At 43.4% G+C, this 20,640-nt stretch overlaps 1 protein-coding gene across 1 annotated transcript in view; it reads left to right on the forward strand.

Annotated features, from left to right (window-relative positions):
- Dcbld1 (discoidin, CUB and LCCL domain containing 1) overlaps positions 1–20,640 on the forward strand; it is an 82,045-nt gene that overhangs the window by 32,893 nt on the left and 28,512 nt on the right. The window contains exons 3-4 of the mRNA XM_075945814.1: positions 17,801–17,935; positions 20,334–20,385. Coding sequence (XP_075801929.1) covers positions 17,801–17,935; positions 20,334–20,385 — 187 coding nt within the window. The remainder of the gene's footprint in view (positions 1–17,800; positions 17,936–20,333; positions 20,386–20,640) is intronic.

Below are 20,640 nucleotides of genomic sequence, written 5' to 3' on the forward strand. Positions count from 1 at the left end.
TCTGAGGTAGCTGAAAAAGACAGACAGGAGGATGCTTATTAATAGCATACATGGTGGGGAGGGGGAGCACAGTCAGGGAGACTTCCAGAAACTGAGTGATCTGCCAGGGTAAAAAGCTGGCTGTGACCCTTTATGGGGCGGTGAGGGGCTTGAGAATAAGGAAGTTGTTACAGTATAGGGGGCTGGCTACCTGCCTTCTCCAGTCTCTCCTTCGGAAATTGCTTGCCCAAGGCAAGAGAATTCTTGATAAGCAAGGTCACCTTCAAACTCACCAGCTCACAACCTAGTCAGGGCTCTGTCACTCCAGGCCCTTTATATTTGCTGCTATTTCGTCTTCCCAGGTTTTCTGGTTCCTTCTAACACATACATGCGCCCACCTCCCCCCTCTCCTCTCACCTGGTAAGTTACCGGTCCAGGGCTACCTGTTCTAGAAAGCTCTCTGATGTCTTGAAGCTCCAGTTTTGCTCTCTGTGCTCTGAACCTATTTCAGATTTATGGGACAGTCATTTCAGCTTTACCTGAGGTACTGGGGAATGGGAATCCTTGAGCTGGGAGGACCCGTCATCTCTCTTTTTCCATTGAGTAGTATAACCCCACCATTGCAGATTCAATGCTTGCTTGCAGTTTGAGTTTTAGCAAATCTATAAAGCTGGCTTCTTACAAAAGAGAAATTTGAATGTCATTGCATTCACATTAGAGGAGGAATCACACTTGACGTTGCCCGGCTGCAGATGTCTTTGCTTCACTTACTGTGTGGAAATCCATGACACCGGACTCAGGGCACAGCTGAGGGAGTGCCCTGGGCTCAGTATCTGTGTGTTCCCGATTCCGTCACTAGCCATTGTGCAGAAGGAAGCTGAAGTTCAAAGAGGCAGAGAACTTGCTCACGCTCACCTAGCACTTAGGATTCAAATGGGCATTTGACTCTTAAGAGTGTGCCTTTAATTGAGCACCATACCATCCCAATTCAACACCACAAAGGCCATCTGAGCTCTTGGCCTGTGTGTTCCACCGCAGGTTTGTAGCTCTTGTGTGGCTTTTGCTGGAGGAAATGGGTACTTCATCGGGTTTCCAAGCTGAGGCTGGGAGCTTCCTGATAGGATTGCTGTGGGAAGCCCTGTGGCCTGTGGAGGAAGGAAGCAGCTGTCAGTTAGAGGAATCCTGTTTTGCTCTGTGCTTTGAGTGGTAGGGAAACCAGGAAGTTCAAAGATTGGACTACATTTCCTGTACCCCACCTCCAACATATATTTTTAACCATTGCCAGTGGCTTACAAGTGCTGTAATAGGACATTTACTGTTAATGTTTTTATTGCACTAAGAGCAAGATAAATGGGAAAAGTAGGAAATAACAAATAGTTTTTTTTTTTTGACTCGTTTCTAGATTTTAGCTAGGCGGTGGTAACACATGCCTTTAATCCCAGCACTGGGAAGCAGAGGCAGGCAGATTTCTGAGTTCGAGCACAGCCAGGACAACACAGTGCAACCCTATAATGGGAAAAAAATAAATAAGATTTCTAAGTTTTCAGAACGGCAGATATTTAGCATACTGTAATAGCACCTTGTCCTTATGATTCTTGATTTTTTTTTTTTTATTCCAAAAGGAGAAAACCCAAGCCCAGAAGGTACTGTTTCACAAATAGTTCTCGCAGGTTCTCGAAGTAAACAGTAAAATCCTTCAGCTTTTGGAGGTTAAAAACACAGAACCTTGAAAAGAATTTCCAACATATAAAAGGCTGGATTTGCCTAAGTGTTCCCCTCTGGGTATTTCATTAACATAAGCATAGTCTCCGCGGGGGAAGAAGTTACTTCCTTGGAAACACTGTGATTCAGTTGCCACCCTTTGTGAAGGATGACTTGGTAGGGTGCTGTGCTGTCGGGAGACATTTCTTCACTCTTGTGTCCCTGAACCCCAGGGAAAGCTGCACCTTTGTCTGGGCATCTGTCTGACTCATTTGTCACGTCTTAACTGATTTTTGTCTGAGAGCCAGAGACCAAAATTTCGTGACTACGGTTTTAATGGCACAATCCAGGGGTAATCCCTTTTTTTATGCTAATTCTCCTTTTCAAAGAAAATGGCCCTGAAAATTCTATAATTTTGTACAATGACCTTGCTGCAATTAACAAGCCTGGACAAATCCTGCCGTTTGACTGCATTGAAAACCAAATGAGAAATGGGTAGAGCCCTCCCTGCAGCTTCTGCATTTCTGGTGATTGTTTTATCAGCATGCCCTTCTGCACAGAGCTGGGCCTCACTGGGGACCACTTTCCCGGCAGATAGTGTGCCTGTGGCTAGCCCTGCCAGTGGTGTTCCCAAGGAAGGCCATTGAGCCCCACCAGGCATGTTCTTATCTGTCCTGAAAATTATGTGCTTAGTTCAGGTAGTTCAGAAGGGGCCCCAGGGACTAATGAGGGGTTTGAGGAGGCTTTTTTGTTGTTGTTCCTTTTAATTTATGACAAACTTCGAAGGAAGGAAGTAGGTTTTCATTTGGTGCCGTGTATTTTCCCCAATGACACTGACTATATAGTAGGGAAGGAGGGGATTGCGTTCTTAATGTTATGCATGGGACCCTTTCACCCATAGTGACGTAGTTATTCAGCTTTAAGAAAAGAGCCACTTATCCACCAGAAACGATCTGGGTCTGGACTGTTTCTAGCGTCACTCTCATTGCCATGCCATGCCAGGACGAGGCAGCCTATAGAGAAGAGCTGTGGGCTGCTGTACGCATTGCCAAAGCATGGACTGTTCCAGGCCTGGCCTGGAGCAGGCAGTTGATTCTTAGTAACACAGCTCTGCGTTATTCCTGCATGGAAACCAACCAAGGGTTTCCCTCTCAGCCACTGACGTGGTGCCCAGCGGGATGCACCAACTCCTGCTTCCCTGGCCTGGGTCTGTGAGGACTTGGTTTCCTGTCTGGTGAAAAAGGCTACAATGTTGTTCCATTCAGCTCTTCCCTTGATCCAGGGCTCCCAGCTACCCACAAGAAGTGAAAGTGATTTCTTCCCTGATTTGTCTGCCTATCTCGTGAATGTTCTATCCCGGTAACATGGGGATTTGTGACTGAAGCATAAGATGGACCCGTCCCACAGATGAGAAGAGAGGTTGCAGCACTGGGAATGTGGTTTGGTCGGTAAAGTGCTTGCTAAGTATCCTGGGGCTGGGTCACTGCACACATTGGGTACGGGGTGGGAGGCAGGGGCAGACATGCTTTTGATGTCAGTACTTGGCACTGGGATGTGGAGGCAGGAAGTTCAAGGGCATCCTTAGCTACTTACCAAGTTCTAGGCCAGACTCAGAAGGAGGAAAAAGGGAAGAAAGGCAGCAGTGAAGGAGGACTTGGGTGACAGGTTCCATTCAGTGCACTGACATGCACAGCACTGCCGGTGGAGAGCTACACATCCATAGTGATATTTATGTTTTAATAAATAAAGCTTGCCTAAAGATCAGAAGGGTAAAGCTAAGCCACTAGAGGTCAGGCAGTGGTGGCACACACCTTTAATCCAGGATTTGGGAGACAGAGGCAGATGGATCTCTGTGAGTTCAGGGTCACCCTGGGCTACACAAGATCATTGCAGAAACAAATTCAGGTGGTGATGGCCCACACCTTTTTTTTTTTTTTTGCTTTTCTTCTTATTTATTTATTAAAGATTTCTGTCTCTTCCCCGCCCTCCCATTTCACTCCCCCTCCCCCAATCAAGTCCCCCTCCCTCGTCAGCTCAAAGAGCAATCAGGGTTCCCTGCCCTGTGGGAAGTCCAAGGACCACCCACCTCCATCCAGGTCTAGTAAGGTGAGCATCCAAACTGCCTAGGATCCCACAAAGCCAGTGCGTGCAGTAGGATCAAAAATCCATTGCCATTGTTCTTGGGTTCTCAGTAGTCCTCATTGGCCCACACCTTTAATCCAGTGAAAACTTTTTACGTCTGAATAAACCTCTCTGACCACACAATAATGACACAATAACTATACAACAATCCAAATCAGACCAAATCAAACCAAATTAGAAAAGGCCCAGGTTTAATGGATACCAGCGCTCCTGTGTGGCCTTCTAGCCCCCAGAGAGGAGACAGGGAAGGAAGATTGGAAAACCACATGTTTGTTCTCTGGGGGCAGTTTATATACCCTGTGGGAGTGGTCTTGAGCATCTCTGAGGAGGGGCCACCATTTGGTGGGCTTTCTCAGGGATGGAGTCTGGACTGAGGCAACTCCTAGAGGAGGGGGCTTGGGATGGAACTCTCCACCCAAACATTCCAGACTCTTTGGGTATATGGATACGGGGGGGGGGGGGTGATGCTTCCAACCAAACACCCAGTACTAGGGAGTCATGCACCTTTAATTCCAACACTAGAGGGAATATAAAATGGGAGGGGAGAGAGAGAGGTTTATTTTGTAGTTGCCCAGCCTTGGTAGAGGTAAGATTTGTCTAGTGGCTTGGCTGCTTTGCTTTTCTGGTTTTCAGGTTGAACCCCAGTATCTATTTCTGGGTTTTTATTATTCATGCTATACATTATAACATATGGGCCATTTTGTTGGGGTTTCTGTCCTGCTCAGTTCCCATAGCCGGCAAGTCCCAAAGAAAATCACACAGAGGTCTTCATAGGTTATAAACTGATTGGCCCATTAGCTCAGGCTTCTTGTTAACTCTTGTAACTTATATTAACCCATTATCCTTATCTATGATAGCCACATGGCTCAGTACCTTTTTCAGTTGGGTAGGTCACATCTTGCTTCTTCGTTGATCTGGGCATGACTGCCGAGGGAGCTTCCTTCTTCCCAGAATACTCCTGTTCTTATTTCCCCGCCTCTACTTCCCGCCTGGCCAATCAGCATTTATTTAAAATGTAATTGACAGAATACAGAATTGTCCCCTACCAATACACATCTATAAAAAGTGTGTGCCCTAATTTTAGAAAGATAAGGCTGAACCTGACATGGAATGGAAACAGGCTTTCCAAAGAACACTGCCTACAACAAAAGAGTAAACCCAATATGGTCAAAATCATGTGATATAAAATGGTCAAAGTCAAGAGCTACTGAGTACTCATATGAGTTGATACTCCATTTTTTCCCCTGAGACATCTCTCCAGTTCCTTTTTTGAATGTTTAAATATAGGGGGAACCCCCCCCCCTTAAAAATTAAGTATAAAGTACAGTCAGAAGTGCAGGCAAGCATCATTTAACAACAAGACTCTCCTCTCACTCTGTAATAATAATAAATTCAAGAGGTGAACAGAAGTGGAACAGAAGTGTTTTCCTCCACAGAAAGGGACAGAGAAAGGCCAAGGATATCTGGGTGTTGATTTGGGATAGTCGCTGAGTGAGGGTCTGGAGAGATGGCTCAGCAGTTAAGGGCACTTGCTGCTCTTGCAGAGGACCTGGGTTCGGTTCCCTGCACCCAGTGACTCACAAACATCAATCTTCTGACTCCTGAGGTGTAGAAGGAGTCACGGGCAGGCCTGTTTTTCGTCCTGTCTGGCTCCCGCATGGTTAGTTTATGCCCCGAAATAACAACACACAAATAGTATTCTTTTAAACACTGCCTGGCCCATTAGCCCTAGCCTCATAGTGGCTAACTCTCATATTTTGCTTTAACCCATATCTAGAAATCTGTGTAGCACCATGAAGTGGTGTCTTACCGGGAAAGATTCAGCATGTCTGACCAGAGAGGAGAGGCATGGTGTCTGGCTCACTTCCCTTCTTCCCAGCATTCTGTTCTGTCTACTCCACCTACCTAATTTTCTGACCTATCAGACCAAGCAGTTTTCTTTATTGATTAACCAATGAAATCAGATCGACAAATGACCTTCCCACATCAGTGATGTGGGAGTGTCATATATCAATCTGTTGATTTCATTAGCTAAGCAATAAAGAAACTGCTAGGCCCATTGGATAGGCCCACCCTTAGGTGGGTGGAGTAAACAGAACAGAATGCCGGGAGGAAGAGGAAGTGAGGTCAGACTCGACAGCTCTCCTCTCTGGAGCAGACGCAGGAGAGACGCCATGCTACCTGCTCCAGGGAAGACGCACGCTATGAAGCTCCGACCCAGGATGGACTTAGGCTAGAATCTTCCCGGTAAGCGCACCTAAGGGCGCTACACAGATGATTAGAAATGGGCTAAATTAATATGTGAGAATTAGCCTAGAAGAGGCTAGATAGGAATGGGCCAAAGCAGTGTTTAAAAGAATACAGTTTCCGTGTAATTATTTCAGGGTAAAGCTAGCCGTGCGGGCGGGGTGCTGGGGACACAGCCCTGCCACCGCCCCTATTACTACAACTGAGGTCACCAGTCACACATATCATGTACATTCATACATACAGACATACATAAAATAAATATGAAAAAAATAGTAAAGTCCCTGTTTTTCCCACAGAGAGTTACAATCTTGAAGCCCATCAAGCATAGCTATCTCCCTTCTCAAATTCCTTATCCTATTGATTCAGGATACAAAACCTTATCTAGTGAATATTCTGGGGCTTGGGACGGTCCTCTTTTCGGTTCAAATGAGTTCAGTCTAGGAGCAAACTGCTTGCAACTTTCCAACTCTGAATTCTGAGACAAGGAAATGACCATAGAGATGAGAATCCTAGGGCTTACTGCTTCTCCCTAATGCTGATGAACTCGAAGCACACTTTATGTTTACATGGAAGCCCTACTTGCGTCCATATATACCCAAAAGGGCTGGGATGTTTGGGATCGCCAGCTTGGGGTCTCATCCACACTCAGGTCTCACTCTTCCCATTCCAAATAGTGCATAAAGTGGTGTCCCCTCCTCTGGAGCTGCCCTCTTCAAACTCCACCCCTGAAAAAAACTGGCAAAAGTCAGCCCCCCCCCCCCCCCCCGGAGCTGCTCAAGACTATTCTATAGGTTACTTGAGACCTGGTAGCCATATTTGCCAAGTTGATACCTTTCCCACCCTTCTGAGGGTACCCAGAAGTGCTTTGCTCAGATTAAATCTGTATTTAATAATTTGGTTTGATTGGCTTATTACATTGGCAGTGGTAGATTTCCAATAACCAGGGATTCAAAACTTAAATGGATCTCACAATTTCTTTCTTCAGTGAGAAGTTATACTTCACTGGGCAGGTTTTGTTAGTAAACACTAAATGTACTTAAACAAGCCAAAATGGTACAAGTCAGTTGCTCAACATGGGTTGCATTTTGTTTTATTTTGTTTACTGAGATAAGGTCTTATGTGGCCCAGTCTGACTTAGCACTTGCTGGTAGCTGAGGATGGGACCTTGAATGTCTTCCTGTCCCCATCTCTCAAGTCCTGGGATTACAGACATGTGTGCCACTATGCCTGGCTTCAACATGGCTTCTTTTAAAGGGTTTTTCTGTATGTGTGTATGTATTTATTTATTTTAGTTTTTTGAGACAGGGTTTCTCTGTGTGGCCCTAGCTGTCCTGGAACTAGCTCTGTAGATCAGGCTGGCCTTAAACGCACAGAAATCCTCCTGCCTTTGCAGTGCGGAGAGTGCTGGGATTAAAGGCTTGCATCACCTCTGCCTGGTGGAGGGGGGGTTGTTTCTAAGGGAGGAATGACTAATTTAGCTCAAGATTTTAGTCCATTATTGGAGGGAGTGTGGGGTCAAGCAGGAGAATCAGGATTTCAAGGTCATCCTTGGCTACGTACTGAGTTCAAAATCAGTTTACACTGTATGAGATCATGATTTTTGTTTTTGAAGAGATAAACACAGGCATGCATGCATGCTCACCGTACAGACACACATGGAATAGACTCTGAAATGAAGTAGATGTAGCAAGTCCATGAATGGATAACAATTGTTGTTAATTAATTCCTGGCTTGGCTGCAAGGTAAAAGGCGAAGGCTGTTACGCGAGGAAAAGACACAGACATGCGGCGGTCCCACGTGGGTGCACTTTAATGGGGGGGAGGGGCAACAGGCAGGTACAGGTGTGTAATACACTAGGAAAGCAAAAGGGGAAGGGGAGAACTCGTAAAGACCTTCGCTTTTAACGGGGAATGCAAAGGCTTCTGGGAAATGTCCGTATCCAGGAGAACGCTGGGAACTGTAGTTCGGCAAAAGAACAACAACAATCACCTACCATCAAGTGTTATCCACTGTCCATAACTGTCTATTTTTTGCTTCTATTTATACCAGGAACAGGACGAGAAGTTTAACTTTATTTTGTTTTTGTTTGCTTGCTGTGAGATACGATCTTGCCCAGGCTGGCTTGGAATTCACTATGTAACTCAGGTTGGCCTCCAGTTCACGGCAGTTTTCCTGCCTTAGCCTCACAGTGCTGGCATCACAGGCTTGAGTCACCCGTCCAGCTCAGGATGCTTGTATTTATCACTGTAAGCGGGAATGCTTTGACGTCATGATCTTGATTTCAGGCGGCCACAGTAATACACACAGCAGTACACATGGCTCATCACTGAACAGGGTGCTGGTGTGTGGCACACAACCCTACCTACTGCTTGAACACATGGGCTGGAGACAAGTTTTCATAAGAAGAGATGCTATTCTACCAAACCTGTGCACACAGGCCTGTTTTGCTGTCTGTTCACAGGCTGAGGCAGGAGAATTTCACAAGGACTACATCATGAGTTCATGGCCAGTCTAAGCAAGCTATGTCCTAGTCCTAAAATAAAAAGTGAAGAAGAGGACTAGGGATATACCCAGTGATAGAGCACTAGCCCAGTCCATGCAAGGCCCTAGGTTCAACCCCAGTAACACATTGTGTAGGGGACAGGTTAGCATCCTCCAAGGAGTCTGAGAATTTTGCTAGTGTAACCAGGGTGTCTTAGGGGTTCCCATTGGCTATCTCTTTTCCTTTTTAACTCTAGGAAGACAATTATTAGCTTGATGGGAAGTTTCCAAAAGAAGCTCCGTCTCCCCCAGATTCTGGCAGTTAGACAAAGGCCAACATTCCTCTACCAGCTGAACCATTTCCCCTTTCACTGGCAGAAGGGACAAAAGGCGATCTGTGATGCCTATTAGCATATCAAAGCTCACGCTGGCCTCCTGCTCCCCCACTATCACAAGTACCAGTAGGGAGCTCAGACTCTTCTGACCTCTTCTCACTTCCCCCCACCCCAGACTTCCTCCAACTCAAGGGCTTATTCTCCCCCAGCTAGTCATTCTCCTTATAACCCTGCTATTTGAGCTATGTTCCCTAATTTTTTGCCTTGCACCCTTGATACACTCTATCTCTTCATGTCTCATTCTCCCCCCGCCCCCCATTTGTTCGTGGCTAAATCCAGTCTGCTTGTCATGTTCAATCTACCTTCTCTCTCTGTGCTGGACTCTTCCAGATGCCTCTGGCTGTTCTCTCCCTCATATCTGTAGTAGGAGGCTACTAGTTTGTTCCCAGCTGCTCAGCCCTGAAATAACCACACAGAAACTATATTATTTACAACACTGTTTGGCCTATTAGCTTATGTATGTTTCTAGCTCACTCTTATCTCTTAAATTAAGCCATTTCTATTATTTTATATTTTACCACAAGGCTTATGGTTTACCAGAAAGGTTCCAGCACGTCTTGTCCCTGGCTACAGCTACATGGTGTCTCTCAGACTCCACCTTCTTTCTCCAGCATTCAGTTTAGTTTTCCCCGCTTACCTCTATTCTGCCCTGTGCAGGCCCAAAACAGCTTTTTTTATTCACTAACCAATAAAAGCAACACATATACAGAAGGACTTCCCACATCACCTCCCCTTTTCTGTTTGAATAAAAAGGAAGGTTTTAATTTTAACATAGTAAAATTACATATAATAATACAGTTATCAAGCAAGAATTATAATTACACTATTTATATCTACTTTATCTTTTATTATAAGTAAGGAAAACTATAATTATAACTATCTTCTCTTAAACTCCATCAAAGACTGCAAAAGGATATAATATTACCTAAGTTAACAGGAAGTGCATTGTAAGCAACTTCCAAAACTCTAGAATTGACAGATACATCTCGCTACCTGTATAGTCGCCCAAAGTTCTTCTGTACCATTGGGGTATCCATCTTCAGCCTAAAGGCCCATAGTATCTGGCAGACTTTTCCATGAGGCAGGAAATTTCAAAGACAGTTCTGCCTTTATTGACAGTATGTGAGTCACTATCTTTTGTATCTTGCAGAATGTCTGGCAGTCTCTTTTGTGAAACAGAAACCTGAAGGACAATCACACCTTCTTTAGGCAGCTTCCGTAGTCATTTTTCTGTGGGTCCTGCAGATCCAGTTCATACAGCATAAGATAAAGCAGTCCAGGCAAGAGCAATTTCTTGCCCACATGGCTAGCAAGCTCCATGAAGAGCCTCTTTGATGCCCATTGTCTTCTTGAAGTAAATTGGTGCTGCCAGGAGCACACATGTCTCATTATCATGAAAAATCCCCAGTTTTTAAGACTTTTTAAATGTCATGTTCCATAGGTCTTTGAAAGATTTTAAGATTATCTGTCTAACTGAAATATATCTCTGTATATCTAGAAAACCTAACTAATATGACTACAAGCTTTGACCATTATAGATGATTATCTATTAACCTATATTTCTTAATTATACATTGCATTTTTAAATGAGCTACACAAACACAATACCTTGATCAAGAGCAGAAATATACAAATAGTAAAATTGACCTTAAATTCATATCAATAGACCAAGATCCATACCAATGCAAATCTCTATAGCATATCCCCATTTAAATATAAACAAACATTTATAAACAGTATTTGGGAATATGGGTGTAATTCTCTCCAAACTACTTCCTGCTTTTTGTTTGGTGAAGTATTTTTGGTGGTCTTCACAACCACCTTTCGAGGGTCTTGGTCTATGAAACTACATTAGTCTGGAAGAAATTCATAGGTTCTCATATTCTGTGGAAACAATAGAAGAATCTCTTTTCCAAAGCAACAAATCCCTAGACCCAAATTTTGAAATCAAGATACCTTTAACATATATATGCTGGTTTAGCTTAGCAGGCATACAATGAAATGTCTCTCTGTACTTATCTCCTTCACAGTCAAAATAGTCAAAGAAAACACAATAATATTCATAATTCAGACTCTCTGTGTATATTCCCTCTTGATGTGGCTTATTTTTCTTACTCTATTACTTTTTGTACAAGTTTAATATTTATTTTATTATCTTGACTCCTTTAATCAATGGCTGTCTGTACTCTTTTATTTTTTTATTTATTTATTTTTAAATATTTATTTATTTATTTATTATGTATACAATATTCTGTCTGTATGTATGTCTGCAGGCCAGAAGAGGGCACCAGACCTCATTCCAGATGGTTGTGAGCCACCATGTGGTTGCTGGGAATTGAACTCAGGACTTTTGGAAGAGCAGGCAATGCTCTTAACCACTGAGCCATCTCTCCAGCCCCTGTCTGTACTCTTTTATATTACATTTACTGTCTCTTTACTCTTTATTCTTTCCCCCAAGCCTACGTACATTCTTTAAACATACTGTATCTAGTTTAGAGTCTGAAACTGTCCTATTGTATATCTGAAATCCTTTTCTGTCCAGGAGCACTTCTTAAAATGCTACGCGACATTACTAGGCTGCTTTGCCTTTTGGCTCCACACAGTCCAACATGGCAGAGGCATGTTCACCACCTCTGCGATCCGTGCACACTGCCCCAGTTCCAGGTATGTAGTGGGTCTATGTTGCGCCACTAAGCAGATTGTAAGACTCTGCTCACAAACCCCATTCAATTCATGCTCAGCCTCCTGAAAGAGCCAGTTTGTGCTGGCAGCATAGCCCAGGAAGCTGCCCTTTTGAAACCGTGTTCTTTTTTTCTTTTGCTACTGCTGAATCAGGAAGACCATTCTTAAAGGAGCTGTGGCCCGCCGCCAGTAAACAGAGCAAGCTCTGTTTTCTATATTTTTATTTTTTGTGTGTGTGTCTAGAATTTCTTTTTAAGCTTTCTCAGGTTTTACGTGGATATAGTTGACCATGCTGGTACTTCAGTCTATAGTCGAAGGCTACTAGTTTGCTCCTGGCTGCTCAGCCCCAAAATAACCACACAGAAACTATATTATTTCCAACACTACTTGGCCTATTCGCTTATGTATATTTCTAGTTCACTCATATTTTAAATTAACCTATTTCTATTATTTTATATTTTACCACAAGGCTTGTAGTTTATCGGCAAGCTACCAGCTGTGTCTGTCCTTGGCTGTGGTTATATGGTGTTTCTTTGACTCTGTTTCTTTCTCCCACAATCAGTTTAGTTTTCTCTGCCTACCTCTATTCTGCTCTGTGCAGGCTGAAGGCAACTTCTTTATTCATTAACCAATAAAAGCAACACATATACAGAAGGAATTCCCACATTACGTATCTATAATAAAAACCTGCTTAACCATACCTTGGAGTAGCCATGTCTTCTGTTTATACAGCTTCTTGCCTATGGGAAGGAATCTGCAGCTGTCCTGCCTTGGAACTGGGTGATGATTTGGGTGCCTTGCCCAACAGGCTGCCTTGCAACAGCCCCATCCCCACCCCAAACTCAGCCTCACTTATGCTGTAGTCAGTGAGGAAATCAGGAGAGCCATTCTACGTGACGTCAATACAGAGAAAGGTTTCTCATACTCCCTCTAGGACGCACCCTTGTGTGGCGTGCTAGGACTGAGAGAGACTGGTGTCTGCCATCAGGGTCATTAAAGGACAGTGCGCTTGCCTTCACTTTCTCTGAACTTTTTCCAGAAATGTCTGTGTGCTTATCATAACTTTGGCAGGATAAAACCAAATTATAACTTTACAGCTGCATGTGTTTGGCTTCTAAGGAATTATATAGTGTACAAATTTGTGTGATGACCTGTAGTTTTATCTATTTTTGGAATAAGTGGTCAGTTTTGCAACATTTCAACTCTTCATAAACTTTTTTAAAAAATTTATTTATTTATTAAGGATTTCTGCCTCCTCCCCGCCACCGCCTCCCATTTCACTCCCCCTCCCCCGATCAAGTCCCCCTCCCTCATCAGCTCAAAGAGCAATCAGGGTTCCCTGACCTGTGGGAAGTCCAAGGACCACCCACCTCCATCCAGGTCTAGTAAGGTGAACATCCAAACTGCCTAGGCTCCCCCGAAGCCAGTACGTGCTGTAGGATCAAAAACCCATTGCCATTGTTCTTGAGTTCCCAGTAGTCCTCATTGTCCACTATATGAAAGGAGACAGAGACAGAGACCCACATTGGAGCACCGGACAAAAATCTCAAGGTCCAAATTAGGAGCAGAAGGAGAGAGAGCACGAGCAAGGAACTCAGGACCGTGAGGGGTGCACCCACACACTGAGACAATGGGGATGTTCTATTGGGAACCCACCAAGGCCAGCTGGCCTGGGTCTGAAAAAGCATGGGATTAAACTGGACTTGCTGAACATAGTAAACTTTTAAAAAGTAAAATTGAACTCATTTGGGATGCCAATTTAGATGTGTTTGCCTCAATTTTTTATCAGAGTTCCTTGGGATGCTGTGGAGAGTTAGCAGAGACTTAGTGTTAGCAGTTTGGAGAGGATTGCGCCTGGGTAGGGGAAGATCCTAACTTACTAACTGCTCTGAGTTTCTTTGTTTTCATTCTTTGGCTTATATACCAATATACTAACCTCTGCAATTGGCAAATACATTTATTTCTTTTTTTTTAATATTTATCTATTTATTATGTATACTGTGTTCTGCCTGCAGGCCATAAAGGGACACCAGATCTCACTACAGATGGTTGTGAGCCACCATGTGGTTGCTGGGAATTGAACTCAGGACCTCCAGAAGAGCAGGCAATGCTCTTAACCACTGAGCCATCTCTCCAGCTCCCCAAATACATTTATTTCAAACACGTCATACAACCTGGGAGTCAGACACTGCCCATGACTGGCATAAACCTACAGAAATGCCTATTGTATTTCATAATTGGGCTGGTTAATTTTTGTTCATGTGACAAAACTAGAGTCACCTGGGAAGAGGGCTCTCAATTAGAAAACTGCCTATCAGTATTGGTCTCTGAGCAATTTCCTTGATTAATGATTGACGGGAGAGGGCCTAGCCTACTGTGGGCAGTGCCACCTCTGGGTAGGGTGTGCATAAGAAAGAAGCCAGCAAGCCATGGGGAGGAAGCCAACAAGCAGCATTCTTGCATGATCTCTGCTTCAGTTTTTGCCTTGAGTTTCTGCCTGCTAATGGACTCTGGCTTCTGGACTAAAATAAAACCTTCCCTCCTCAACTTGCTTTTGGTCATTGTTTTATCTCAGCAGCAGAAAAACCTAACAAGGACAATCATGTAAGGATAGATTAGTTAACTGCCTGTCTTTAATATTTATAAACTGTTCTTAAATTGGTAAGAATCCTAGTTATCCATGACATATGCATGTTTCTCTTACTCTGTTAAAATACCCTGACCAAAGCAGCTTAAGGGAGAAAGGAATTCTTTTGACTCACTGTTCAAGGACCCACGACTGGGGAAATCCTGACAGCGGGAGCTCAGGGTAGCTGGTCAAACCCCAACTGTAGTGTGAAAGCAGAGAACAATGCACCTCATGCTCAGGTAGGGAAAACAGAGAACAATGCACCTCGTGCTCAGGTAGCCCTCCGAGCAGTCCGTTACCCAAGGCTAGGGAATGGTGCTCCCCAGCTTAGGGGAGGTCTTCCATCTCAGCCTAATCAAGGTAATCCCTCAAGGGAATGCTCAGAGGCTTGTCTGTTAAGTGAGTCTAGAGCCTGTCTAGTTGCGAATCATTATTAACCATCTGCTAGGCAAGCATTTTACCACTGAGTCACTTACATCCCCAGCCCTTGGGTTCTGAGGCATTTCCCTGACAGGTACCCCAAGCTACCATCGAATTCCAAAGCCTCCTGCCTCCTCTTGTCAAGTGCTGTGATTACTACCGTGAGCCAGCTCTGATATACAGTTATTTCTTTACTTTGGCACATGTCAATTCTTTCTCCTGGTATTTCAAAGAGAATACATTTTAAAAAACTGTTACACATGTCCTTTTTGGGGGGGTTGGCTTTCACAAATCATTATAAATGAAGATCATTTCATTGCAGGCAATATTTGAAGGACAGAATGCACTCTGCTAGAGACAAAGAGGGGAATTTGATAATTGTCTTGCTCTGGACACAGTCTAAATAGAAAACATGCATTTTTTATTAAAGAAGGACTCATATAGAGCTCTTGGCATATGAGCTAAGTAGCCTGCCAGTATTATGTCAGGGAATTATTAAATGTGATGAGGGCTTGGAAAGAGAGAAGTGGGAGCTGGAAGGAGGGCTCAGTTGACAGAGTGCCTACCACAGCATGAGGACCCAAATTGTGATCTCCAGTACCCACATAAAACACAGGCACTTCAGCTCATTGGCCACACAGCCCATCCTAATCCATACACTCCAGCTTCAGTGAGAGACTGTTTTAAAATTAAGATAGAGGGTTTGAGAGATGACTGCAGTTAGTAACACTTGTTGCTCTTGAAGAGGACCAAGTTCAGTTTTCAGCACCCACATGACAGTTCACAAACATCTCTAATTTTAGTTCCAGGGGATCCAATACCACCTTCTGGTCCCTATGGTCACCAGGTATGCATACACATACATACATGCATGCAAACACTCAAAATATATTTTTGGTAGGGGGCTGGAGAGATGGCTCAGGGGTTAAGAGCATTGGCTGCTCTTCCAGAAGTCCTGAGTCCAATTCCCAGCACCCACATGGTGGCCCACAACCATCTATAATGAGATCTGGTGCCCTCTTCTGGCATGCATATAGACAGAACACTTTATGCATAATAAATAAAATAAATAAATCTTTAAAATAAATAAATATATCTTTCATAAAGTCAAGAGTAATAGAGAAAGACACACAAGGCTGAGCTCTGGTTTCTCTACCCATGCCCAGGCATATGTGTGTCCACACTTACACATGTACACTTACCAAACACACAAATTTAATGGATGAATAGGGCCAAGAAGTCATTGTACTTGGATTTCACTGTAGCTTAGTAATAGGGAACAACAGAGATGTAGGACAGGAGAGGGCCCATCTCTCTCTATCTTCAGAATATGAAACTTGGATGAGACAGGAGAGCAGTAACATCCTTCCTACCAGGACAGGATGTTGGTTAGTTGGATTCCTGATCTACAAAATATAGAACAGTTTTGATCCTATTTGGGATAGTGATTACTATTGATTTGCGTGGTCATTTCTTTCCACCTCTCTTTTTTCTTAGCCTGATTGGTGTAGCTGCTGATCTTGGCTGCTTCTATACTATTTTAAGAGAAGTTGGTGAAGACTCTCCCTACAAAGCTTGCTGGGCATGGAGGTATATGCCTTTAGTCCCAGCAGTCAGGATGAATCTCTGAGAGTTCTAGGTCTACACAGTTAGTTCCAACCCAGCCAAGAGTATACAATGAGACTGTGTCACAAAAGGAAAGGAAAAACAAAACCTGCTTGTGGAGCCCACAAAATGGTTCCTTGACTAAGGTGTTTGCCACCAGTCCCATTGGCTTGAGTTTGGTCCCCAGTACTCACATGGAAGAAAGAGAACCAAATCCCAAAGTCCTCTGACCTCCACATGCACACTACGGAATGCAGGGCCCTATTGGACTTTACTTAAGTAGTTGTAGGAAGGATTTTAGTTTTTGTTTTATATGTAGTCTAATTTTGCCCTTTGAAAGTTTATCAATATTGCTACTGCTTTTCAAGCAATTTCCTCTAGAAATGGTTTTATAGCCATTTTTCATTGTTCTGTGGTTTGTTTGTTTGTTTTTGGCTAAGTCTTATTTTGTAACTCAGGCTGGCCTTGAACTCATGGCAATCTTCCTGCCTCAGACTCCTGAGTCCTGGTGTTACAAGCATAAGCTACCACACCAAGCTAGAAACATTATTACTCAGTGAATTAACGGATTTACTTTGGTTTATTTGTTTGTTCATCTACTTGTTTGCTTGTTTGTTAGAGACAGATTCTTATTCAGCATCCCTGGTGGCCTTGGAAGTCTCTATATAGGCCTGACTGGCTTGAAACTCACAGAGATAACAACATACCTGCCTCAGGAGTTCTGGGGTTCCATACCTTGCAAATTTATAAAATAGTGTTTGCCTTTAGAAATCACTTTAGAAACTCAGACAGGAGGATTGCAAGTTCTATCCTAGGCTATGCTCTAAGACCCTATCTCAAAAGCAGGGAAAAACATCACACTTTTGTATAGACTCCGTGGCACGAATCAAAACACATTTTGTATTAAGACAGAAGTTAATGCAAGAGGAAAATGTGAACAATGCATATGAGCAAAAAATTAACTTTTAAATTGTATTTATTTATGTATTATGTGTGTGGCTATATGCATGCCACAGAACTCAATGGTGGCTAGACCTCAACTTAGAGAAGTTGACTCTCTCCTTCCACCACATGGACTTGGTGACAAGCACTTTTATCTGTGGAGCCAAGCTGTCTCATCAGTCCAGTATCTTTTTTAAAATCATGCGTTGGGCATTGTATTTTCATCTAGCACCTCCTCTGAAGTGGTTCCTCTGAGCAAACTTAGTAGATCCCTAGAGTATATTCTCTATGACAAATTTTTCCTTAATGTATTTGACCTCTGTTGGTCTTTTTCCAAGATCAAAACCCATCGGTAGGGTTACTCATAATGAACAACCTCCAACTTCTTGCTTGTCTACTCCACCCCAGGCTCAGCAGTCTAATCAGATTTACAGATCAGTCTCTGTCAAACAAAATTCCAGATGGATAAGAATTATAAATTTTATGTGTGTTGTGGAGTATATTCGTCTCTAGACAAATTTTCTTTGTTTTTTTATAAGTTTTCAAGTGTGCCACCCGTGTGCTTTGTTTCCAGGCCCATACTGTGGGAGTTGGGCTGTTCCCATAGAACTCCGGGTGAACTCGAGTGAAGTGACTGTCCAGTTCCGGAGCGGATCTCACATTTCTGGCCGGGGATTTCTGCTGGCCTATTCCAGCAGTGACCATCCAGGTACAGCAGAAAAACCACCCTGTGTATACAAATCCTATCTGCCTGAAGTGTCTTTCTGCTCCTTATCTCTTCCTCTGGACAGAATTGTGGTATCAGATACAACTGTAAAATGTGAGGACAAGATGGACATGCCTTAATCCCAGCATTCTTGAGCAAGAGGCAGCCTAGCAGCTGTGATTTCAAGGTTAGTCCAGTCTGCTAGTGAGTTTCAGGCCAGTCAAGGCTAGGAAGTAAAAGCCTGTCTTGGGAAGAGTGGGGGAAGTTCCTGAGGACAGAGTGGAAGAGCTCGTTTGTAAGTAGTTGGTCCTATAATGATTCCTTGTAGAGCATATGGTGAGTGGATCCAATGATGCACTTGAGATGGAGTAAATCTTGTGTCCTATAAACTTTGATTGACACATCGTTGGGGGAAATTCCCCCAACCCTGCTGTGGTCTGGCTTCTCTGATGTCCTTCCCCAGAGCCTCCTTTCTTGCTCAGTAAACAAATGTTTTAACTAGTGACCCACACACCTGGCACACCAGCTTGGGGACCGAATAGTAGCAGGAGGAGAAGTCACTGTCAGTCAACATGCCATGGTTGGGAAAGAAGGGAAGAGTGCTGATGAGAGAAACTGTTGGCTTCTTCCTCAGCCTCATGTGGTGCAGAGTCTTCACCAGGTAGCCCGCACCATCACCATCCAGGGTCACAATGTGCCCAGTGTTCTAGCTGCCACTCCCCTTTGGCACAAATGTGCATGGAAGGGATGTGCCACTCATTTCCTTTAGAGTAGCTTAGATGTGATTGGCCATCATGGCCAGTGTTCCCCATATGTTATTCCTTAAGATTCTTAAAAGATGGGCTCAGAGGTTTGATGTGGGATTCCCCTCTGTATACCATTGGTTAACATGGCTTAACAGAATATAGCCAGGTCGAAAGAGATTTACAGAGAGTAGGCGGGGTCAGAGTGAAGCCATGTAGCTGCCCGCAGGAGACAGGCTCACTGGAACCTTGCCAGTTAGCCATAGCCATGTGGTGATATGCAGATACACCACTACATGGTGGCTTGGTCATCTATAATCGGATCTGGAGCCCTCTTCTGGTCTGCAAGCATATATGCAGGCAGAACACTATATACATAATCAATATCAATCAATCAATCATTTTTTTAAAAAATTCTTAAAAGATTCCTGGAGAGAAGGAGCTATTGCCAGGAATGTAGGGTATTTGGGGAACTATTTTGCCAACTTAAATAAGTATGTTCCCTGTAAGGAACTTCTGTTTTACATACTTGTTTCCAATTGTTGATCATGATTATTGATCATGAGCCGGCACACACTTTTAATCTCAGTACTCAGGGGGCTGAGGCAGACAGACTTCTGTGAGTTTGAGGGTAACCAAGCCTACATAGAGAAACCCTGTTTCCTGAAAGAAAAAAGAAAACCAAGTCAGAAGACCGTTCATCAGCACCTCACTGTTCTTGATAAACTTCTTCTATGTCACTGAGCACCACTGGCCAGAGTGTTGGAATTGAGATGTCCTGAGGAGCCGATCACTCCATTGATACTGTGCCTAGGTTCTAACTCCAGCACCATATGAATCTAGTCATGATAGCATATACCTATAAGCCCAGCACTCAGGAAGGAGAGGCCAGAGGACCAGAACATGTATCTTAAGGTTTCTATTGCTGTGAAGAGATACTGTGACCATGGCAACAATTATAAAGGAATTTAATTGGGCTGACTTATGTTTTTAGAGGTTCAGTCCATTATCATCATGAGGGGACATGGCAGACATGGTGCTGGAGAGGTAGCTGAGAGTTTCACATCTTGCACAGACAACAGAAAGTGGTCTGAACCACTGGGCATGACTTAAGCATATATAAGCCCCCAAAGCCCGCCTCTACAGTGACATACTTCCTCCAACAAGGCCACACCTTCTAATAGTGCCAGTCTCTTTGGGGACCATCTTCTTTCAAACCACCACAACATGTCAAGGTCATACTCAACTACATAGTGACTTTGAGACCTGGACTACCTCAGACTTTGTCTCAAAAGTAAAATAAAATAAAAATCTTCCTGAGGATGTTTTTTGTGAACTGCAATGGGATTTTTAATGGCTTTTCTCCTGACAAGGATATTGTATGCGTTATACCTGCAGGTGTCCAGTGCTTACTGTTAGAAGTAGATTCTGTTATTGTTCTCAAGACATTAACACTGAAAGTCACCATCGGTGACAGGTCAGGAAAAAGAAACTGATTGAACACTGGAGACTGTAATCTCAGATATTATTTATTTTTAGACAAATTCAAATAACATGATAATGCTTTCAAAGTTTACTTTATCTCTAAAGAAATATTTAGGAACAGGTGGCCTGGTATCTACTCACCTGCTAATTGCACTTCTTTTTATTTGTAATAGATTTAATAACGTGCTTGGAGCGAGGCAATCATTATTCGGAGGAAAAATACAGGTAAATATGTGTCCTGAATTATTTATGTATAACGATAAAGAGTATTTGAGATATTCCCAAAAGGCAGAGTCTGCAAACCTTTTGTCTAGAACTACACTGTAAATAGAGGTTTTGTAGGCCCACAGTTTCCATTGCAAGGACTCATGAAATCTCTGTTGTGTTGAAGCAAAAAGGCAAAGGTAGATGATGGAAACAAATGTGAGTGTTATAATAAAGTTTTATTTAGAAGAAAAGGCCCAGGCTAGAGAGATGGCT

Source organism: Microtus pennsylvanicus, chromosome 1 (assembly GCF_037038515.1).
Source record: "Microtus pennsylvanicus isolate mMicPen1 chromosome 1, mMicPen1.hap1, whole genome shotgun sequence".
NCBI lineage: Eukaryota > Metazoa > Chordata > Mammalia > Rodentia > Cricetidae > Microtus > Microtus pennsylvanicus.